We start from the raw sequence: 24,639 nt of genomic DNA on the forward strand, positions 1-24,639 counted from the left end.
TCATCGGAGGCCAACCCCTCCCACCCGGCGGTCCTATTGGCTGCCGCTTCCTAACCTCGCCCCGCCCTCCCGTCACTCCGGGCAGCGGGGGGGGCGGGGCCCGTAGGCAAAGTTTCCGGTGGGCTGGTATGCAAATGACCCCCGGGGCGGAGCCGACGGTTGGTTGAGGCTGACGTGAGGTCAGGGCGGGGGGGGCTGGGAAGGGGTTCATTTGCATACGGAGCCGTTCGGAGGAAGTGGGACCGCCTCGGTCCGCTAGTGGGGGAGGGGCCTGCTAGTGGGAAGGTCAAGAGGGGGAAGGGCTGCCGGGGGGTAAAAGTGTGGGGGCGGGCAGGGCCTGCGAACCTGGCGGGGAGAGTCCTGGTAGCGGGCGGGGGCCTGAAAGCCCAGGGGGGAGGAGCCTGGGTGTGGGGCCCGCCAGTGGGGGTGAGTTGGGGAGGGGAAGGGGCTCTGGTAGTCTGGGGTGGGGGAGGGGCCCTGCCCGCATGGGGCTGGGGTGGAGGGGCCAGCATCAGGCCTGGATGGGGGGCTGCTGTGCGGCCACCGCCAGCGGGCAAGTGTGGGGCGATGCTGCTGGCCTGGTCCAAGGCGCTGGCATCTTCACGCGTCTCTTCTCCCCCGACAGCGCCCAGCAGGCGCCCGCCTTGCTGCGCTCCAGCTCACGGCTGTCCAAGATGGGGCCCAACGTGTTGGACCGCGTGCTCTAGCGCCCTGCTTCCTGCACGGGAGGAGACCATCCTGGAGAGGCCACGGTGGAGACCTGCGCCCCTGGGGAGGGGGCTGAAGCCAGGAAGCGGGGTACATCTTCCTCCAGGAATGAAGGGGCAAAGAAAGGGAGCAAGAGACTGATACTGAAGTTCCTGCAAGCCACGTTTTGCCCAGATATCTGTAGGGCTGCAAGGGACCTCTTAGGTCTAGTCCAGCCCTGGCCTGAGGTAAGCCGTCCAAACCCTCCTAGACCATCCATCAGCTAAACTCCGGGTGAGGTGACCGTCAGCCCTGACACAACACAAGACATAACGCCATGACCTGCCGCAGGTAAAACAGGGAGCCACAGCAGCCTACGCCCCGCTTCTGGAGCAGGTTGTTAATATCCACTGGAGTGATCCTGGTAGGCGGCCACAGCCCCTGCTACAGAGGGAGGCAAACCCCCCCACAATCCATACTAGCTTGGCCATGGGCTGAAATTCCTTCCTGACCCCAAATCTGTGGGGAGGTGCTAGGCTTCCAGGCCTGCGTGCACGTGAAGTGGAAGTTAACCTCTGGTCACTCTTTCCATGAGGGACAAGTTGCTGCAGCTTAGCTGCTGCTTACTGTGGAGTAAAACCATACACAAGGGCAGTAATTGCAGAGTAGCTGATTCATGGTGAAACCCCACTCTCTTTTACCCCATGGTGAGTTGTTCATTGGGTGCCACCTTAAGAAGACAGACAGTTTCTGCATCAAAGACATATCTTCCAAACCTGTGCAAATCTCAGGACTGGGGCCTAAATAAAAAAGACATTAAGAAGGGGAAGGGGGTGCCAGGGGGCTGGGGAAATATTTTCCCATTTTACAATTGAATCACAGACAGGGTTAGGTGAATTGTTTGAGATCGCTTTGTCTATGGCAAAGTGAGGAGTGTCATACATTTCATAGACATTAGGGCTGGAAGGGACCTCACGAGACCATCGGGTCCAGCCCAAGTTTTTAAGATTGCCAGTCCAGTGCTCCAAACTAGCTTGTTTTTCTTCCTTCCTTCGAGTTCAGGAGCATATTGGGAGCCTAGGACAAGTGCTAATATTCAGCTTTTTTAAGAAAACATGTAGAATGGCATTCTCAAGTGGGGTTTGTCCCTTTTATACCAGTTACATCTCATCATAGAAGGGGGATGTGAACTGAAATCGATCCTTTATTTGTTTTGAACCAAACCTATTTTAGCTAGTTTTAATATTCTTATTTCTGTCTCGAGTCATCCTATCCTGTTCTATTTCACAACTCCTGTTGGCAATGCATTATGAATATGCATGTGTAGACAGTCTGAAGAGTTTGTTTCTATTGATGGGTTTTGTATTCTTTCAGATTTGTTAGACTTTGATTAAGAGAATATTCATGAGATGATATGAAAAGTTCGTTCTTGTTTCTTCAGCCTTCCTGTTCTCCACTATGACCTGTGCAAGAACACTTAAGAATCAATTTTCAAATGGGTGGGGTGCGTGTGCGCATGCACACGCGCGCGCACACACACACACACACACACAGAGCATATCTATGCATGGACATACCTGGTACAGATTTACTAGTTCTTTTTCTCTGAACGATATCTTAGTTGATTATTCCTTTGGTAAATAGTTCAGGGTGTGATGTATATTAGTTTTGCTGCTAGCTGCTTTTGTTTTCTGTCTCCTTTTATTAAATTACAGCAAACGCTTGCAAAATGAAGGAAGCAGCCGTAGATCCCAGAATATTGGCTCTGGCTGCTCAGGTCACTGAGAGCTCCAATCAAGATGTTCCCGTGTTGCTGTTAAAGCTAAAAGGTAAATAAAGATTTTTAATGTAAAAGGTGGAGGATTGTTGATCAGAATTTTCATTAAGATGAAGAGAGGCAGTGGCCTCTTTCCTTGAGTACATCTCTAGGGACTGCAGGTAATTCTGCAAGGCTGACAACATGGAATTTCTTGCAGATCTTCCCAAGTACGATTTAACTTGGGAACAAGAGAGGAGGCTGGGATGGGAGTAGAATGGAAGGGTGCCTTCTGTCTAGACAAGGATCAGCATCTCTGTGATTTTTCTCTTCTTATCCCTTGTTGCTAGTACAGTTCCTGTAAAAATCATGCTGCTTCTGGGCTGGAATCCATCCCTTGGTCAGAATCCCATATGAGAGAGAGAGCTGAGCGCATGTAGCTAGCAAGGGTGGAGGTGATACCAAGCAGGAGACATAAAGCTAACAAATCATCTCACCAACTCCAGTGAGATCCACTATAGCAGTGTTACCGCAGCTTATAGAAATGGTGGGGAACAGCTGTATCCAGTTCTGATATTCAGTTGCAATTATAAGAAACCCAACAAGAGCTCTCTCACAGTTAATATTCATCATGGTTTTATTTGGACTAGCAAATTTATTCATGTGACCTATATCCCAGATGATATATCATATTTGCTCACATACAACACACTCTTCCCCCCAAAAACCAGCTATTGGAAGTTTTAGGTGTGCATAATATGCAAGAAATACAGAAAGAGCAGGTTCTGCCTTTCAAAAATGGGCATATTATATTTCAGTGCATGTTACATGCAGTAAAATACACTTTATGCTCTTTCTGTAGTCTCTTGAGTGTGTAACTAGAAAGCAGAAACTGAGCTTAATTACTTATAATAGTTGTAGACATATAAATTTGACTTTATCGTTACTGATTTAAGGTATGCGCCTTTTGTATTTGGAAGTATAGCTGTTTTTTAATTGCTTTCCTGACCCTCAGAAACTTTTTCTCTCTTTCATTTCCCAGAAATTTTGGATAGTGTTTCTTTGGAAAGTAAACAGTCCCAGAAAATTAAACAGGAGCTCTACTACTATGATCTGATTCAGTATTGTGTGTTGGTCCTGAGACAAGACTACTCTCGACTACAAGGGGGCTGGGCCACTGCTGCTCAGCTAGCAGAGGCTGTAAGGTAAAATGCAGTGTGGCTATCAAATTGCTTCCTCTCCTTTCAGTCTTTCCTCTTACTGTTTTCTTTTCAAGCTGGTCTGTGTACGCGGTTGTCCAGAACAAGGCTTGCTTTCCAGGAAAAGTCCAGGTTAGCATAAATGAGCAGAGAAGTCAAGCCAAAGCCCACTGGTCCTGTTGACCTGATATAGATTGTATTTCAGTATGCTGGACCACCTGCTTGATGGGAACAGTTCATAATTTGGATTTAGCCTTGAGTTTTTGTGAAATGTCTCCATCTTCTTTACACTCCCCTCAATTTAAAATGTATTTCCATTTCCCTAACCCATCGGGAAGTTAGCTCTCATTTTTATCATCCCTTCAGGAAGAGTTTTTAATATTCAGAGTTTGCTAGGAGATGCAAAATGAATCATCAAAGTAATATGGAATACTGTTGCTGTTTCCAGATTGGATGACCCAGCCTGTATAAACTACTTCTGCTTCCAGGCAAAACAATTTTATTTTAGTCATAAAACAGGCCCTTTTGTAATTAAATCTATCCTAGCTGCATGCCCAGAATTTGTTTTCCATGACCCCTTCAGATGAACAAAACTCACACAGGATACATTCAGGGGAGGCAAATGGAAAACAAGGTTCAGTTGCATTGCAAAACAAACTTCACCAAAAGATCATGAATTATTTTCTTCTGTTTGTCCAGCTGTATGTAGTGCAAAGCAAAATAGAAAAATTGCTCATGTACCTAGTACAAGTTTCTTCTAAATATATTCCTTCTAAGGTAGTAATATGGGGTAAATATTGAATTATAAACTGGAAACTCAAGCTCCTAAGGTCAAATGCATTCTTCACAAAAAGGAAAGTTGCAGAGCAAACCCCAAATTGGTCGGGGGGTTAACTTTTTAGTGCTTTTATTTTTATGGGGGATTTTCATTTATAAAACCTGCCTCCATTTCCTGATAAGTCCACCTCTCTTGTTGTTTCACAGTGCCAGTTCCTGCAGCATGTAGACATGTGGAACAGATAAGAACAGCTCCCCTGAAGCTATAATGGGCAATCTACCCAAGCTGTTGCTTAGTCTAGGGTGTGCCATCCCCTCTCTCACCACCCAATGCTTCTGCTTTCTTTGAGGTAGATATCTGGGAGCTAGTTGCAACAGTTGACTATTGTTTGGTGTTGGAATATGTGTTCCAGTAAGGCGTGCATGCTGTAGTGATGTTTATTCACTTGCTTTTGTTCAAACAGACCCTATCAAGTTCAGATTGTGCTTTTTCATTGCAGTCAGTGTTGCGTAGGATTAGAGGTGAAAGACAATCCAGAGGAGTTTTACGGTAAATTACTTCCTTCAGCTACACAGAACCTCCTGTTTTTGGGAAGACGTCTGCAAGCCCGGTTTATTCGAGCAATCAAGGTATTTGAATTGCACAGTTAAGTGAGCAGCATGAACATTTTGTAACCTTTTGGCAACATTTCTAAACTCCTTTACTGAATTAGCAGGCCTCAGCTACAGATATGCCATACTGTAGAAAGGTATTTTGCAGAAATTACATTATCTCTTTCTGTTGAAGTTAACAGCTTGCATTGGAGTCTTGAAAATATAATCTTTTGTCACAGAACATTTCCTCCATCTTGCATGTGCAAATTATTGTAGGCTTACCCAGAGACACTTGGCTTCTACTGGCAGGTAATTCTGGTGAAGAAAACAATTGTAAATTAAAAGGAGAGAAGCCCAGCAAAAACAATGTGGGGGCCTACAAGTCATGACAGAGTCCTAATATATGCAGACATGCACAGACACACACACGCGCACACTCAAAATAATGAGCTCCACCTTGGCAGCTGATTTGGTCTTAGCACTTTATTTAGCTAGGCAAAAAAACCCCAAAACCCAAAAATGGTCGTATTTGGAAAGATGGCCTTGAGGAACCAGGCTCGAAGTCAGAAGAGCTGGAATCTGAATTTGGCCAAAATTTCCAAGATGGAAGTTCTCTGAACTGGTAGTTTTCAAATGTTTGCCTCTTTTTGTAAAGAGGAAAACCACTACATCCTTGCTCCAGAAGTACATTTATTGAATGGCAGAACTCTCAGGTTTTTTAAAACTGTATGAGTTCATAGGATCAGAAGATAATACCATTATAAATGAAGTAACTCCTATACCACCCGGGTTTTGATTGATTCTATTCATATAACGTTTCCCCTTCACATCCCACTTCCTTTTGGCTGATTCATTCCTCACAGTTAGTCAGAGTTTTCATACACTGTGTTATGTTGGACACCATATGCTTCCTGAGAAATGATTATGTATCAGCAGTATGACATATTCTGTTAGTTTGGGTCTTTTAAGTGCAGTTCAGCATTTGTGGAAGCTTTCTGATCAACGTCCCTGGAGACTGAAGGCTTTAGTCTACCCACTGCATGTAATTTTCCCTACACTTTCTTATTATGTGCCTCAGCCCACATGCTGCTGAATCATCCACTTTGGTGCAGGATTTTTCTTGAGGGTTAGCACAAGATAGACTGTAGGCTAGAACTTAAACCTCTAATTATGTGGTCCAGAGGGAACCAAACATCAAGCTGACTCCTCACTCTGCAGGGTTTTGGGAATCACATTGTACCAGACAGAGCTTCAAGGCTAGGTGACACTTCCAGCCTGCCTCATAGACCTCTGAGATCTTCATTGTCCATATGTTCTTTCTAAACCTTGGCATTCATTATGCCTATATATATGTGGGCTGCAGGGGGTTATCAGGAAAAGAACAGATCCTCTAAAGAGGGTGTGGATGAGGCGGGGGAGGAGAGTATCCAGTAACTTTTCCCTTGGTACTGCTTTTCTCTTAATTGCCTTGCCATGTATTGACTGCCAGTGGACTGGGAAAGGCCTGTCTGTCAAAGATAGTCACGTACTTAATACCGTGTAAATTAAATATTCTAGATATACCGAGTCTTATTCTGAGCTATTACCATTGTAAATTAGATCAAAATTAGGCTTACTCTCTATGCATACTTCAGAAGATTGAGTTAATGCCTTTGTAAATCAACAGGCCATATTTTCTCATGTACAGCATGCCACAGATTAAGATCCGTAACTTGTTTTTGAAAGGGAGAAGGGGAAAAAGGATCTTTCCTTGTAGGAAATAACTGACTGGCAGCAGCTAGAGAGCCAGGCCTGCTTGTTGTTCTGCTCCCTGTGGGTCACTGCAGATTTTACTTTCCATTTTGCCCAGAGTGGCAGAAATTGATTGTACCATATTTTTCCACAGATAAAGTCCACTACCATTTCCAGAACCAGGTTTTGGGGGAAATAGGTGGGTGTTGTATGCAAGAAAATACAGTATTCGCATAACAGGTAGCAGATATACTAAAAAGCCAAGCTGTAAAGTTATCTTGCATCTCCCTTTGCCACTAAGAACCAAATACAGTGATACGCTGTGCATGAGCATTGTGGACAAAGCCTAGAGTACAGGATTTACTGTCAGATTGTGTGTGCACAATAGTCCATACTCTACAACGCATGTGAATCTGAATCATAGGAACGTAGGAGTGGAAGGGACTTTCTGGGTCAGTCCCTGCCTTTGTGGGCATCCACATCATCTAATCTCTGTTGTAAGCTGATTAAGCTCCATCTACTAGTTTGGTTTTTGGCCTTACTCCTTGTATTCAGGGGCTGGTTCATTATCTTACTCTTCTGATGACTGAAAACCATCTTCTGTTTTCATGTCTGAATTTGTCCATGGCTAGTTTATGTCTATTTATTCTTGTGCCACCATTGTCTTTAGCTTAAGTACTTCTTTTCCTTCCCTGGTATTTAACAACCTTTGTTTTGCCAGTCTTAATAACTCATCTTCCACATGATAGACAGCCTTTCTATTCCCTCAATCATCCTACTAATATTTCTTTTCATGGTTCAGTTTGATGTATAGGGAAAGGGTGTCAGGCCTCTGCTATCACAGGCAGGCACATCAGAGCACATCATACAGTCCCTTTCATAATCTGATGAAACTCCATCATAAAATTTATGTTTGTTATTACCTCCTACCCTTGAAAGGCTGTCCCAGAATCTTGATATGCTGATGGTCGGGGACTTTCTTCTAATTTCTTGTCTAAGTATACAGTTGGCCAATATGTATCCATTTTTTTTCTTATGCAGTATTGTAATTTATCTTAAATAACATGTTTTCCTCTTCTGCATCTACTGCCAAATGTATTTAGAGGGGCTATATTATCTTCTCATAACCTCTCTGGGCTTTTAGACATTGTTTGGGGAATGAACAGGACCCTTCCACCCTTTGTCCATAATGATGTTTGCCAGTATGGCTGCCTTGTTGAGTTTCTAGAATTTAAATGTTTATTCAGTTTGCTGCTTTTGACTTATCTCCCAGTAGGGAGGACTAGCAGGCTACTTTTTATTTAGCCCCTTCCTTCAATATGTCTGGCTTGGAAAGCTCTATTAGGGGTTAAAATTTCTGTTGATGTAGCTCTTAGGTTCTTTAGAACACAAAAGTCTTCCCACCATCTGAATACACAGTCCACAGGGAAGTGTGTATGTGTCTATGCATGTAGGTATAATGTACGCGGTTTCTTTTGTTCAGGATGAAGAAAAAAGTGAATTTTTACGCTGTTTCAGGATAGTAACCGATGCCATCTGCTGGCTGTTTGGCGGGCATATTCAGCTAGCAGAGTGCGGTAAGAGAAAGTGTTGGGAATTAAATGCATCATAACATATCTATGAAAGTTCTGAATTTTAATGCAATTACAATGAAGCCAGGTTTTTTTTTACCAATGCTTATTTGTCATATATTTTAAATTGGTCTCTTAAATAACCTGTTGTAGAGACATCCGTATAACATAACAACAACATTGGTCATTAAAAGAGCAAATATTAAAGAAAATTAGCATGTTCTATTATGGTTTTGGAGACATCAAATACAGCTTTTTTTCTCCCACAGCCTGTCTAGTAATTATTTGTCTTAAAATCAGAGGGGTTTTTTCCTAGTAAAATATAGCTTGGACATTCACCTCTCCCTTCTTAAATGGTTTGTGCATGGGCTCAGGAGTTTGTCTCATTGCACCGTCTGTCCTTTTATACAAGAGGATAAATTTGACAGGGTGTACAGTGCACAAATAGCTAACAAAATGGAACTATAGCATCAGCTCTCAATAACACCCATTTTAAATTCCGCTGACTAACCAGACAGCAGAATTTGGTTTTGTCAGAAAAGGTCAAAGATCTGCCTTAGCCCAGATGACCCTTCAGTTTCTGTAGTCACCAGCACAGCAGGGAGTGATGTGGCTAGCATCACATCCAGCTGCTTTTCTCATTCTGAGTCATGGTTCAGTTCATAGCTCTGGGGTCACAGCAAGACACCTTCACCTCTTGTGCCCCTCTCTCTCCTGTGTCAGTATTTAAAAAAACGTGGAAAAAAATGCAATATGTGTGATATGTGTAAAAATTTAAATATATATTAAAAACTGAATTAACTGAATAATTGTGAAATGAAAATAACGGGTCTGATTCTCAAGTCTGTTTTACTGGAGTAAAAGAGATGCAGCTTTACGGAAGTCGATGGAGTTGCATTGATGTAAGAGATTGAGGTTCAAGGACCTAGCTACTAAAAAGTATTGCCTCATACGCTATTGCAGGAGCATCAGATATACAGCCCATGGGCCAGATCCAGCCACAGAACTGTTATCTGGTTTGTGGGGCTCTTAGAGGCGCTGGGAACTTGGGGTCAGTGTGAGCAGGGGGTCCCGCTGCCAAAATTTGGGAAATAGAGCACCACTGGGGATGCATGTCAGCAGTGGGGGACAAATGATGTTGCTTGCTCCACTGCTGGGCCTGGGTCTGGTCTGGCTGGGCAGGTGAGTCTGAGACACGTATGCTACTCTAAAAAGAAACTTGACTTTTGTGGCTTCCTGTACTTGAAACTTTTTTTCAGTGTTCCATCACAAGTATTCAGGAATTTCCACCAGCACCAGAAAAACCCAGTAAAAGCAAAACCTCTGGTTACTGATACATTTTACTCTTCCCAATCTGTTTCAGCAGAAAAATTGCAAAAAAAAAAATTAACTTGGAACACAGTGATCCTGGTTTTACTTGCTTGGAAATTGCTTTATAGTTCTGTGAATTTACTGTAGTTCTTAAAAAGGACCGGCTATTTGACTTTAAATCTACAGCTTTGATTATTCCTTAATTTTCTGTTTCTTTGTTTTTTTGTTACAGTGCTGAAGAATGATCATTTCCTGCAGTTGCTGCTGACAGATGATGTTGAAACTGCAACCGCAATGATGTCTGTATTACGGAATATTTTGAGGGTCAACAGGTTTGTTACTTTCAAATCATTCTATTCATTTTTCCTTTTTTGAATCTGACATTTAAAAATCCACTTGATGCTGATTTTTTGGAAAATAGAAGCATTTGTATACAGAACTCATGCTGTCTCTGTCTTGTAATAGCTTGAGCTTTTGCTGTTGACGTCTCAAAATAGACAGTTTTCCGTATCCTTACATTGCTTTGGAAATGTTTTGTTTTGTTTAATTCTTCCTGTAATGATAGATTTCAGTTCACTGAAATATGTCCTCAGTTACAGTCCTGGCTGCTGTTGAGTCACCTGTGATTTGGGGCAAATTAGTAATCTCTCTTTTCTCCAGCTTACTTTTCTGCAAGCAGAATTCACCAGCCTACCACGGAGGGGTATTTTAAGGTATATTTTTTCCTGCATAGTGCTTTGAAGATGGAAAGGGCAACGTAAATTAACAATTGTTAGTAGTGGGATCAGTGTGTCTGAGTAAAGAATTGGTCCATAAGGTCCCTATGGGTGCCTGTACATGTGCTCCAGGTTGGTGGGGATCGGGGGGGAGAGCATTTTAATTAGAGTGGCTCTTAGGAGCTGCTCTAATTCAGATGCCCACAGCGTCTTGTGTATTCAGCATCCTGCATTTCAAAATGATAGTGAGGGCACTTTAACTAAAGCTGGTTCAAGCTTTAGTTAAAGCCTCCCTGCCACCATTTTGAAATACAGGATGCTGAATACACAAAAAATGCTGCAGCGCACTGGAGCAGTCTAGTTAGAACACTCCAGCAGGCTCGATGGATCGAGTCTGCTCTGACACGTTCTAATCAGAACATGTTGGAGCACATGTAAAAGTGTCCTATGGCTCTGACACAGAAAAGTGCTTTAACACTGAACTCGCCAAGATCTCTCTCAAGGTGACAGCAATTAAGCAAAATGTCTCTTTCATTCCTGCATCACAACTATACCTATAGGAAATGTAAATCCAACATTAGCTAGAGAGACATTGGAATAGAAGGACCTAACTGCAAAAGACTCCTCCTTCCCCTGCTCCTTCCTATACTGGATCAAATTATTAGTTCTGCAAGTCATGTATTCCAAATAACTTAGTGTCAAAGCCTCCAAAGAATGAAGCTGTTATTGAAATAGGCATACTTTGTAACATCCCTAATTCTGTTTCTTTTCTTTTTTCTCATTAGTGCTGTTTTGCTTCAAGTAGATGAGAAGATTCTTCACTCTATTTTAGATGAACTTGTGTATAAGCTTTCATCTACCACCAATCCTGTCACTGGAAATGCTGCTACAAAATCATTGCTGCTAGTGGCAGAATCTCACCCCCACCTTGTGAACTTACTTAGTACCCGCTACAAAGGTTTGTCTTTCTACTTCTTGTGTTAGGAATGAATTACACTGGGTGTGTCTACATGAGACGTTTACTGCACAATAGGCTAACTGGCTTCTCAGTAAAGGTCTTGGCATCTACATGTGCAGGGCAATTAGGCTTGAGTAAACTAATAAACACTGCATCAGTGTAGTACTTGTAAATATAAGTACAATCCTGCTGCAGAGTTTTTTATTCTGAAGTAGTGCATATGTAGATGCTGATTGGAGCTGGCTGGGACATGAGGGTGCTTCAGTGCAGGGGGCTGCCTGCCAGCTAGCCCCTCATGCCTCCACCAGCCCCACCACGGCATGTTGAGCTGGGTTGGAGCAGCCCATGGGGAAGCTGATCCCGGGGCCCCCTGCCAGCAGGAACTGCTCTGACCCAGCTCAACATGCCGCAGTCCTGGGCATACGTGTAGACATGGTGCCCAGAAGCAACAAACTTCAGCACGATAAGCACCAGAGTTTATTGTGTCACATTAATATGTGCGTATATACATGTCCTCTCAGTCCTGAGCAAACAAGTTGCTCTGGTGAATATGGAAGGAGTTCTCATGACACTTAGCATTTATGCAGTGCTTTATCTTCAAAGTTCTTTGCTGACTTGATGATCAGACATGAAAAACCTGTTGATAGTTTTATCTGGCAGTCACATAGATGTAACTTTAGATAGTCTGACTACAAATCTGTATCCTCACACAACAGTTTTGCAACGATGGCAACACCAGCTAATCATTAGTAATGTTTTACATTGAAACTCAAAGGTAACTGCTTGCCTTTACATTGGGGCCTGATTTAATGTTCCTTTGCAGTCAGTCACATGTACAATAATGTTTGATCCCCCGATAGTCAATTTTATGGTCACGGGTTTGAAATCTTGAAATTAAATATTCACTTGAACAATATAACATGCTAACTTTTTTTCTCTTTCACCTAGGATTAAAAACTCTTCTCAGTAAGCAGTGGGCTGGCAAAGGATTTGACAGGGATCTTAATCAAATTTTAGACCTGCTGTACTCAGAATCCTACCAAGAAAGTGAAATCCAGGTGTGGAATTTTAAAGAGAATTTTCTGTGGTGGTGGACTTTTATTTGCTTATGTGAATATACTTTTGCTACTTTGATCCACTTTTCGAAGTTCACAATGCATACATATCTTTAAGTTTACAACCTTTTCATTTTCTCCTCTATCACTTCTGAGCTTTCCAGTACTGATGACATGGCAATCAAGAAGTAGTCTTGTGATTACCTTACTAAACTGGATTTTGAGATCATTTTGCAGCTTAGCAACTTACTTCCTGTGCAATCTTGTGAAAGCCTCTTAATCTAGTTCTCTTATCTATAACAGACCAAAAATAATACTCCCAACTTCACAATGGCATTGTAAAGTTGGTTCTATAAATGCTTGGGAGATAGTCAAATACTGGAGAGAATGAGAGACCATGTAAGTAGAGATGACCATGGGGAGATGACCATAAGGAAATGTGGGAAATTCATTTGGGACATTGCTCCCCACTCCCCTCACTCTCACAAGTCAGGAGGAGGAGGGCAGGGGCAGCATGCCAGGCAAATACTGGCTGCCTGCCCACCTGAAAGGTGCTCTATGCCACTCTGACTCCTGGCCAAACTGCACCCTGTGCCCCTGCATTTCTGGGACATAAATTATAATTCTCAGCAACTGGCTGAAACCAGCCTCTGAAATCCAGGACTGTCCCAGCTAAACCAGGACATATGGTCACCTTACATATAAGAGAGAAGAAGTGGTCTGTAAGAAAACCTACTAGGCCGGGGTTGGGAAATTATTTGGACTGGAGAGCCACTCAAGGAGTTTTGGTGGGCTATGGAGGGCTGGAGGGGGCAGGGGTGCTGACCCAGCCTCAGCCTCCCACCACGCCTGTTTATACCACCTGGCACAGCAGGGGAGTAAGGGGCTGGGGCCAATAGATCCTATCCAGCCCTGGGGCTGACCACGCCACACCCACTGCCAGGAGCACTGGACAGCGCGCAGGTGAACAAGCAGGCAGGGTCTCCAGGGAGACCAGCTCAGGACCCGTGCAGGCAGGGCACACTTGGCTGGGTGGATGGCATGGGGCCGCAGGCAGGCAAGGAGTGGCGTCCAGGAGTGGGACAGGTAGGTGGGGCCAAGACCAGGATCATGGGGCAGTGACAGTGCAGGCCTGGGGCAGACCTGCGATCTGCTCCCCGCATGTCCCTTTGACAGGTGCTGGTTCTGCAGGCAGCTGCTGTCCTTGCCTGCAGAAACCACGCCTGTTGCCAAGACGTGTGGGGAGCAAATCATGGCTCTGCTCCAGCCCTGTGCTGTCGCCACCCTGTGTTCCTGGCCCCGCCTGCCCACCCTGCTCCTGGACACTGCTCCCTGTCCAGCAGCAGCCCCATCCCATCCTTCTGACCTGAGTGTGCCCTGCCTATGGGAGTCCCAGGCCAGTCTTCATGGAGACCCCACTGGTCCGCTTTGTCCAGTGCCCCTGGTTGGTGGGTGCAGGACAGATGGGCCAGGGTACCTGCGCAACAGGGCTGGGTCCAGTGGCAGCAGCAAAGATGCTGGCAGCAGCAGCCGGAAGGAACTGCCACTGAGGGTGCTTCTGGGAAGCAGTCTGGCTGCTGAGCCACCCCTGCCCTGCTGGGGTGCTGCCCAGCCCTGTGTACTACAGCTCCTGGCATGCCCAAGAGCCACATTTGGGGATACAGCTGTGCTCCACACCAGGCAGCACCTCCGCACCTGGGGGCAGGAGGACCGAATGCATGCGCCATGGCCTGGGCTGCCCCCTGCACCTGGGCCAGGCAGGCCGAGGGACCCAACACAGACCTAACAGAATCACTTGGTGGGCCAGATCCATTTCACAGCCATATTTTTCCCACCCCTGTACTAGCCACGGCCTCACAAAGATTAGGCATGTATCTCATTTGTCTGGACAACAAAATCACTCACTCAGATTTCTCAGAAACATCATTTCAAGGGTTGTCTGTTAATTAGACTAGAGGCACTGTTCCCCTAACACTGTCTTGCTGAATGCTAGCAATGCTGGTGGCTGAGGAGGCCAGGGCTTCGCTGTATGCAGTACATATTAAGCTTTAAAAAAATGAGTATACCTAAAGTGAGTATTCCTGTCAGCTGGCTTATCAAACTGGCTGGTAGAAGGGAAGTGCACAGGGGTTTACATGTTTGAAGTTTGATAGAAGAGTACTGGTTTTACTTTTGTTATACATTGAATAACTATAGAAACCAATTAGATTCTAATGGTCATGTAAGAAAACTGGTGACCAGTTACTACACAGCTACCCATGAAACTGTACTGTATTTCACCACTTGGTACGTGTACCACCTTGTTGACCCCTTATTGTTGAACCTCTCTATCTTCTTCCAGGAAGATGTCACATGCTGATCATCTTCCAAGTATGATTTGCAAAGCCCTTAAAATTCCCTGCTTATTATATTTTTGGCAGTCCAGCCAAGCATGGTCGCCTTCCAGGAAGGGGAAGGCGAGGGGGTAACCTGGTTAGAAGGTGAGACTTTGGTAAACTGAGAAGTAGTGCTGAAGGGGGGTGGGGGTGGGCATCTTGCTAGAAGCTGAGACTTTGTTGAGCCAAGTCAGTGGCAGCGTGTAGGAGGTACACAGGGGTGTACGTGCACCGCCTGAGAGTGCTGGTGCACCCCCTGACCGGCTGCGCTCCCTGCTTAGGCAATGGGTGGGGAAGGCAGGCAGGACACCCCACCCCACCCCACCCCCCGGCGAGTGCTGGCTGGGGGGGTGGGAGTGCCAGATGTAGCAACCACTTTTGGTTTCTGGTTGGTGAGTTTTGCCGTGGGGGACCCCCACCCCCCAGTCAGTGAGATTGGCCATGGGGGGGGACACCCCCCCCCAGTTGCTGACTGGTCGCTGCAGGGCACATGCCTCCCCCCCCCGACTAAGGTGGCACCAGTCTCCTATGGCCAAGGTTCTGCTTAAACCTTAGGAAGACAGTGTCAGGGATTCAGGGCCTCTAATCTGTCCCCCAGTGTTTAAGAGCTATAACTCTGGGATTGTTTTAATCTTAAAGCACTGTCCTAGTTTGAAAAATAACTGAGTAAAAAGATAATTGAGGTTCCACGTTTGCTTTGTCTCGCTGACTCCCAATTATGTTTGCATAGTTTACAGACAAATAATACTATCTAGTCGCTTCAGTAAACCCATGCTTTGATTCTTTCCTGCCTATCTAGACTGGATCAGTCTTTACATAACAAGACCTATGCTAGAATTTCTAACTTCAGGTGGGGTATTTTTCTTAGCTACTCTGCTTCTGTAAAAAATGTTGTTAGCAGGTAGGTTTGCCCTCCCTGAGTCATTCATGTACTACACTGATAATTAACCAGTTGATCACAACAGCTGCCTTTGTCAGAACGTAGGTTTCATGAGATATCTTATTTATAGAGGCTTAGCTTGACCCAACAATTCAAAAATGGTGAATTCCAGTGAAAACTGAAGGCTAGGATTTTGGGGGCTTTTGGGGGTATCTTTTATTGGACCAGCTATGTAGTTGAGAGAGGTGTCAGATTAGCTTTCAGGCACAGCCACTGAGTCAGTTTTAACCAAGCACTCAGATTTTTTCCAAATGTGCAAAAAGTAGAGTTTTATAGATGCTGGGAAAATATTTTACCAGTGGATTTGTTTATTTCAGAGACAACAAAAAGCAGCCCGTTTAATCCAGGCTGCATGGAGGGGATATCAGACCAGAAAGAGATTTAAGAAGCTTCCAAAAGCAGTGACTGCTCTACAGAGAAGTTTCAGGTAAAAGGCATTCAAGAAAACTAATCTAGTGCAAAGAGGGTTTCTGTTTCCAACACGCTGCGTGAACAGAAGTAATTATTTTTTCTACATAACAAAACTGTACCTATTACTGCTTGAATTACTGATTTTTTTTTTTTTTTTTTTTTTTTTTTTAAATCAATCAGTTATGAATTTTAACAGAAAGCACAACATGTGGTAGCAGGGTGAGCATCCACGTTATCAAAAGCTCTGTTTAGACCTGAATTAACTCATTGGGCCAGATGACACTCTCATTTCTAGCAAGTGTCTCTTCTTGGGCTTCCAGATACAGCAAGAAGCTTAAAAACATACTGTACACTTCTGTGTACTTTTGCTGATAACAAGACTGACATTTTTTAGGTGACAAAAAACCATGCTGATAACGACTGACCTGCTAACCTGCTGCCTGTACCACTTGTTTTCATTGTTAATGGGCTAAAGTGGTCTAATAATAAACTCGGGTTCCTTGGTTGGCTGTTATTCAGCTTGGTTAGTGTGTATTATTAAGGCACACACTGGCTTGTCTGTGCTAGAGTTTTCAAGTGTATATCATGTTCTGACATTGCATCTTACATCCTACCCTAAACGAAGCCTTAAAGCAATCTCTTTTATTTGCCCTATTAATTAGGGGTAGCATGTTAATGAGACTTTTGGGGGATAGGAAGTATGAGAAATATCCCCTGCCCTTAAATCTTTGGCTGTTGTGAGATATGTAGGGAAATCAGACACATGGAGGCACCAATTGAGGCCTGCCAGCTGCTTCACAGTGCTTCATCTTCTTGCCAGGCAGACCATTACCACATGTGTAACTCCAAGGCAAGACCACCCTCAGAAGTAGGAGAAGAAACTACAAGAGTTAATGCTGATGGGGGGCTGCATATCTTCTCATAGATACTTCTCTTTGCTTAGGCTGAGTTATAATGCCACAGAGAGCTGCTCGGGATCCTTTTGCTTAGCACTTATGTCCCATACACTGTCTTATCCAGCATGCTGTAGTCCGTTTGAGCCAATACTTGTGCACTAACCAGGCATCTCACAAACCTATATAAGACAGAAACCATCGGCCCACATCCTCAGTCTAACTTGTAATATATAACAAGACAGGGGAAGGAGGCCAGGGTATCAATGAGACCATCTCTGGTTTATTTGATTTGTTGTATAATCTATTTAGTATTTGCAGATTTTAATACATGTCATAGTAGTGTTGGAGTGATGCTGTAGCTGTGATGGTCCGGGAAATATGCGAGAGGGGGTGTGTGTGTGTGTGAGAGAGACAGCTTTTACTGGGCCAATTGCATGGTTGGGAGAGGTTTAGACAGTCAAGCTTTTCAATCAGCTGAAGACTGCCTTGCACGCCAAAGCTTTTCTGCCAAAAATTTCTCCCAACTGTACAGTTGGTCTAGAAAAAGCGCACACGCGCGCGCACACACGCACACACGCACACACACACACACACACACACACACACACCCCTTGCCTTTTACATTAATTCATGTAATTCGTTTAAGTAATTAGGTGGGGTTTATGTACATTTGTTTAGTCGGAAGGGATTATCATTACTAACGATTATTCTTATGGTAGAATCGAGAGGCACTGAGCAGGGTCCTAGTTTGCAAAACATAATTCTAATATAATAAAAGCCTTACCACTTCTGTCTGTCTGTAACGCTCTGGGACAGCTGTGCGTGCGCGGCCTGGAGCCTTAGGACAGATGGACGGACAGGTGGAGGTGGGAGCCAAGGCAGGCGGGGCCAGGCTGTGCTCCCTGCTGCGGGGCGCAGGGACTGGCCGTATGGGGGTGTGACTTGCCGCTGCAGGGGGTGTAGCTTGTGACCGTGGGGGAGGGGCGTGGCGTGCGGGCAGGGGGGATGGCACATGGCTGCAGGGTGCTACAAGGGGAGCGGGTAGGGGAGCACAGGCAGTGCCTGCTGAATGCAGCACACAGCCATTGGAGCGTGCGCACCCCCCTGCCCACTCCCTGTGCAGCACCCTGCGGCCACAGCCCCCACGCACCATGCCCGCTCCCCATGCCAGGAGCACCAAAACATGGGTGGGCGTGGCGCGTGGCCACAAGGTGCCACCTGGGGAGCAGGCATGAGGGGTGCTCCCTGCCCTGCAGCCACATGCTGTAGCCGGCAGGTGCTGCCCATGTCCCCATGCCTGCTCCCCTCGGGGCTGCCTGTGGCCGCACCCCCCCCATGCCGCCCCCTCTGTGCAGCAGACACTTCCCGTGGGGCGTGCAGCCACAGGGTGCCACACAGGGAGCGGGTGTGGGGGGCACACCCTGCCCCACATGCTACAGGTGGCAGGTGCGGCCTGTGCCTTGCGTGCCCCTTCCCTGCACACTACCCTGCGGCCGTGCACCTCATCACCCACAGCCAGCGGGTGCTCCCAGTGTGGGGGGGCAGGGCACACGGTGGGCACTTTGCTAGTATGATATAAAAATGTAGCCTCTTCCCTGGAGGCTTACGATTTGTCTCGTTCAAACATACAACTAGAGGATTACACTAAAAAGAGACTTTTTCTTGGGAACCTGTGAGTGACAGTTTGAAAGCTTCCTAGAAATGTCTATAACCGTACTGCTCTTAGTCAGCAGCTGATGTTGTGACTTCAGGTTTCATTGCATTTATGGAGTCATGGGGGGGAAAGGGGGATTTTTTTAAAGCCATTAACTTATTAGTTGTGTTTAAATATAGCCGAGACTGAAACTCACAACTTGGATGTGGTTCACCTACAATGCCAGCTGGGTATCTTAAAAACCCACCAGCTCTTCCCTTCCGAAAGTTGGAGGGTCGTACAAATATTTTTCTGTTACAATGCACACTTTAAAAAACGTTGATTTATTCTGGAGGCTTGTCAGGCTCCTGTCACAGGATCAGCTCATCTTCTCTTTGCCCCGGGCCAGCCAATCCATGTTAACCACGCACATGCCAAGTTGGACGTGTTTTAAAGTACAAACAGGTGCTGCTCAGAAAGTGGCTGATTTCAGTCGTGAACTACGAAAGGAAGTTTAAAGTTTGTTTGCTTCAGGTTTGGGTGTTGTTCCTGTCAGAGGTGCTCCTGTGTAGCTTAAGTGTGGCTCTTTCCCTCTGAAGCACCTGCAGGGAGTTGGTATCACAGAAACCTTTTAAAGGCCTGACATACAGTAGTGGCAGTTTAGCAGATTTATATCTTTGAGGAACCCACCAGAGAGCAGACCCTTCACTCACATTGCTTCTTACTTAGAGAAGTGAAGTCAATGAGTATTTGCGGGGGGGGGGAAAAGCATGCATAAGGTTTTGTCTGGAAAATGTCATGAGTCCCTTCTGATCCTGAAGTATTACACTGCTTATAGAGGTATAAAACCATGTGTTTTCCTGAATCAGGAACTCTTATGAGGATTTATCATCTTAAATTGCTGGGGTACATGAGCTTGGAAATGCCTTTGGACAGTTAGACAAGGTTCTTTGGGTGAATCTGATCTCTTTTCGTAGGCCAGCTTAAATAGTTGGAAAAAACTTTTTAGCCAGCTTTTGGGTTGAAATTTGAAAGCTGGCTAAAAAGTTTTTTCCAACTATTTAAGTTGATCTAATAAAAGAGATCAGATTCACCCAAAGAACCTTGTCTGCCTATATCCTTAGACCAACACGGCTACAACCTACACCCCTTTGGACAGTTAGACAGCCACTTCCTCCAAACTGTTCTGCTGTTATTGCAAAGGTTGTGGTTAGATTTAGGAGTGCAATCCTTTCAGTCAGGAGGATGGGGAGAAGAGGCAATCTCCAGCAATTACAGATAGACAAGGTCTAGTTCCTTGAAGTCAAAGCTTCTGTTTTGAAGAATGCCCTCTGTTCCCCTCCTCCTCCACCACAGGAAGTCATTGAGGGGAAATTATGACTGACAGTCCCTAAAGTCAAACAGTTAGGATCCGGTTTAGGTGTTCTCAGTGTGGCATCCTCATCTGAGGAATCCCCTGCAAACCCTGCGTTTATCAAGTGCCCAGCGCTCTTGGTTGGCTCTAAAGCACTATTGTAATAAGCATTACAGAATCACCTGGGCCATGCTGCTAAAGGCCAGTGCAAGCTACTCAGCTGTACCCTTCCAGTAGTGATACTAATGGGCAAGAAAGGCCTAGCAACATTTCTCCTGGACCGTTGTCACTGAGAAGGATCTAATTGAAGAAAGAAGCAGGGATTTCTCAGGGTAGTATCTTTTACTGGACAAACTATTTCATTGGGATAAAGTTAGACTAGCTTTCGAAAGCAAAGAATTCTGTGTCAGATCTCTGCTGACTTCCTGGATCAGAGACCTGATGCTTTGCATTTGAAAGCTCGTCTAACTGCATCCCAACTATACAGTTGGTCTAATAAAAGATATCACCCTAAGAAATCCTTGACTCTTGCATAAGTTCTGGAGTCTGCACCATCACCACTACAACATAACTCTTATACTACCTAACTTAAGAAATCAGCCTTACATAAAGGAGCGTGTGTGGTTCTTTTGTAGATAGAAAAAAACACTACTCGTGGTTTTGAACAAGGTAAAGCAGAGGCCATATGTAGCAAATGGTGGCTGGTGCACTGAAAATGCATAGATAATTTTGTGGCTGGTCAGAACCAGATTCTGATGCAAATCGCTGATGTTAATCAATGTGGCTACTCCAGTTTGTGTCAGCTGAGACTTGGGCTGCTATCAGTGCCCTCATTGTTAGAAACTTATCTCAAACCACACTGCATTCCTGTGGTTTGACAGCAGTCTGTATGGAGGACTTAGATCTGCTGAACGCTCCAGGACCCTGTGGTTAAATTATCAAGCATTTGATTATCTTAAGTACTTCAGCATTGACCTTAGAGGAGCTTTAGATCAGTGCCAGGGGTTTGGGTGGCAGCTCACTCTGAGGGTTTTGTGACAGACCATTCAACACAGAAGGAAACAGAAACTGGAGATTAATTCCAAATGTGTTTTTGAGAATTTAAAGGCTTAGGCTAATTCTGAATATGTCCATCTATTGCAGAGCTAAACGAGAACAGGGATTGCAGCTTTTAAAGAGGCAAAAAGAAGAGGAGGCCCTGAAACAGCAACTGCAGCTTCAGAGACAGAGGGCCATGAGACTCTTTCATGAACGACAGTTGACTTTACTGGAGATAGTCCATCCTAGTAGGATTGGTGTTTAATTGTATCAAAAGCTTCCAATGTCCAGGTGTCCAAAATAGCTGGTTTTCATACAAGTAATTCCCAAGTCTATGTATTTGCTGTCTCCAAGTTTCTGGTGGGGGACATCTTCACTCTTTTAAGGCTCAGTAATCACATCAAAACCAAGGTGGCCTGAAATTTCCTTATCTCAGAGGCACAAGGGTAAAGGTAGATCCTGCCTCTTTGTGTTCTTTAAAGATTGTGAGGCAGTTGTATAGCTTCCCCGGGGGTTTGTTCCTGCAGTAACCCAAAATAGAGTGTGGGGCTTTGATTCAAATGAAGTGTTACCAGCTGTCCCACCAATGATGTTTTGAACTTTTCTTTCGGGTGGTCTCTAATGCAAGGACTAAAAAGCCTAATCATATTTTGCTTGTAGGACCACAACCCCCAGTTGTGTAACTGTGGCTTTCTGTTATTTCCTTAGGGGAAGTCAATAGGCGCAAGCAGGAACTAGAAGGAAAGTCAGCACTAACTATACAGAAACTCTGGAGGGGATATAGAGCAAGGAGAAACTTTCATCAACAAAGACAATCCCTTAAGCAATATAAGGCAGCTGTCATTGTTCAGAGAACAGTAAGTATATACATTCTGTTCTGGCATTAGACAAGATTGAGTGGATTATTGCAATCTCTTATAAGGGACCACTTGTTTACTTCTATACATGACAACGGAGCAAGAATTTAGCAACCAGATGTTAATATATTCAAAAAGTGATCAGAAAAACAAGCCGGAGCCTCAGGTTTCTGAACTATTTGGAACTACTGTAAACTACAAAATATAGTGCAGATACATAACTAGAATATGCTTTGAAACCAAAGGCTACAGTCTCCAAGCTGTTCACATAAGCCAAGAATGTAATGTAAATGTTGCAGCTTATGTCTGAATGTGATCACTCAAGGTCTGCCTCTTCAGTGTGAAATTCTAAGCTTCACCTTAATGGATAACACACTGGGACATTTTTGCCCTTAAAAGGATTTGAAACACTGCATGAAAACAAATCCTTTGGCTGTGAATGCCATGGTCTTCTGCCTTCTTTTATACAGGTTCTTAAATTTTTGGAAAAACAACGGAGGAAAAGGAAAGCACTGTCTCCTTGGAAAGAGCTCAAGGGACTCACCGATGAGCAAAGACTAATGTTTCAGCAGAAGGTGGATGACTACATCAGACTGCATCCGGTACATCTTTGAGAGATGTTTTAGTTCTACATTCTTCACCCAACATAACACATTAGAGAGATGAAATATGTGACTCTGATGATGGAGATAACCCGTATGAGCTTTGCACACATTAATCCTGTTTATTTCTTTTTGAAAGCCGGATACCAGAATCATTTTTTACCATCAATCTAATAAAACAGGTCAAAGTAAAACCTAATTGGAAAACTGTCTCCACTTGATGATGGATGGCTTTGGAGTGAGAACTCAGGAGGAAGCAGAATTATTAAGTTTATAAATAGGCAAAGAATGCAGATGTCGTTTTTGGACATTAATCTGCCCACAAAAGATTGCAAATGATAACTGGTTCCTAACACTGACAAATGACACTGTTTTCCTCCAGGCTTCCCAAATGTCAGAAGAAATGAGTAAGGAGCTACATCTGCAAGCTCAGGAAAAGCTGGCACAGTACCTGCTGAGGAACAGCCTGGATTGTGGAGCCGATCAGCGCAGACAAGCCTTGCTAGCACAGGTCAACACTGATGCAGAGCTGCTGATGAGTATGTGTCTGTCTCAGATCACTGTTTTGGCAATGGCATGAACTCAGCAAACAGAGAAAAATGGGAGTATGCTGTGAAAACCAGTTTTCACAGACTTTCGAAACCACAGCCTCCTTTCTCTGCAGTAGTAAATGCTGTTATATTTGATTTTTCCTTGCCACACAAGATAGCTCAAAAATCATATGTAGCATCTCCTAAGTTTGAAGCTTTGCCCATGTGCAAAGCTGTAGGTCAAGTGAATTCAAACACAAGAGGGGTCCTACACTTTAGTTCTTAATGCTGTCCTTGCTCTGTTTGTAATGTGAGCCAGCCATTTTACAATCATCCACATAGCTTTTTGGTTGCCAGGAATGAGGCTTTTTATCAGCTATTTCCTTGCAGAACTAGGGCTGACTTGGTTTTTCCACTTTTCTGCAGCAGAATTAGGCTAATGATTGATGCACATGCGCCCCTTGCTGGTGAGGAGTTTTAAAGGTTGAATTCTGAGTTAGGGCTGTGCTGACCACTCTGGATTGGGAAGGACAAGTAGGGTCATTGAATGAGAATTACTGGGAATGTTCATTTCTTTGCATATTGTTGGAAACAGTACTTAGCCTACTGAACTAGTGTGGTTACCAGGCTCAGGTGGACCACCTGTAAGCAGCCAAACCAGGCAAACATTAGAAACTTATTGAACATCATTTCTTAATCTGCCGTTTGCTGCATAACTGCAGCATGATGCTAACTAAACATGGATATCAGCAGCCACAGAGACTGAGCTGGTGATGGGATAGTGCAGGTGGTGTGGTCCTCCAGGAGAGTGAAAACCATGTGCAAGGAGGATTGGCTTGAAAGTGGTGACTTAGTCATTTCCCCTTTTCTAAGAACAGAATTCCACCTTGTTTTCCTCTTTGTTACAGATGCTCCAAGATTGGTGGAGGCCACAGAAAAAGATCTTGAGGTTTTTATGAGTCGGTCAATCCCTATAGCATCCAAAGCCAAGCAGTCCCATAATGCCATACTGAAATGCACTCGCTGGCCCTGGTGGAAGAAACTGGAAGATGAATTCATGGAGGATGATGCAGTTCCCGATGATGTTCTGACTGCTCAGTTTGGAACTCTCTTTATTGGTGGAATTAAGTCCTCCTAGTTAACAGGCAAAAAGAAAGAGTTGTTTTCTGACCCAGGGTCATATCCCACACTATGCAGCAGCTGTGTTCAGCATGTGCTACAAAAAAAGAGAACTCATTCCTGTCCTCAGACAAAGCAGTGACTAGTATCAAAGACTTATTTAATTGCAGTGTATTTTAATCATTCATATAGATATAGAGAGAGAGCGAGAGAGCTTCTACATCTACAGTAGATGATCACGTGTGTATATATATATCATCACACACACTTAAATTTGGATTCAGGTCCCATACCTGTTCATGCATCTGTGTGCCTGCTATCTTGCATTTGTTGGTTTTAAAATAAATGTATAACCCATGAAGAATTTTTCATGAAATAACCCACAAAGAATTTAATCTTTGGAAACCTCTGAGCTATAGTATCTCAGTTTCCCATTCTGTAAATTAAAGTGCTGGAACAGGTGCTTAAGGAAAGAGTACTGTTTTTTTTTTCTTTGATTGCATCAGCATGCAAAACGAGGTAGGTGCCT

At 44.5% G+C, this 24,639-nt stretch overlaps 1 protein-coding gene across 5 annotated transcripts; it reads left to right on the plus strand.

Moving 5' to 3' along the window:
- The first annotated feature begins 146 nt into the window (after nt 1-146).
- On the plus strand, nt 147-24,583 carry IQCB1 (IQ motif containing B1). 5 transcript variants are annotated; one of them, XM_090046019.1, is made up of 15 exons: nt 147-179; nt 626-935; nt 2,403-2,516; nt 3,486-3,648; nt 4,920-5,049; nt 8,228-8,321; nt 9,859-9,958; nt 11,128-11,300; nt 12,249-12,358; nt 15,988-16,097; nt 21,108-21,250; nt 21,711-21,859; nt 22,330-22,461; nt 22,844-23,000; nt 23,900-24,583. In XM_090046019.1, the coding sequence occupies exons 3-15, from the start codon at nt 2,417-2,419 to the stop codon at nt 24,127-24,129; spliced, it is 1,791 nt and encodes a 596-aa protein (XP_089902145.1). In that variant the 5' UTR covers nt 147-179; nt 626-935; nt 2,403-2,416; the 3' UTR covers nt 24,130-24,583. The 5 variants fall into 5 exon arrangements, with proteins under 5 accessions (XP_089902145.1, XP_089902141.1, XP_089902143.1 ...); XM_090046015.1 differs by lacking the exon at nt 147-179 and adding an exon at nt 205-285; XM_090046017.1 differs by lacking the exon at nt 147-179 and adding an exon at nt 319-426.
- Nucleotides 24,584-24,639: the final 56 nt, after the last annotated feature.

This window comes from Crocodylus siamensis, chromosome 4 (genome assembly GCF_052110815.1).
Source record: "Crocodylus siamensis isolate JL-2025a chromosome 4, ASM5211081v1, whole genome shotgun sequence".
Lineage (NCBI taxonomy): Eukaryota > Metazoa > Chordata > Crocodylia > Crocodylidae > Crocodylus > Crocodylus siamensis.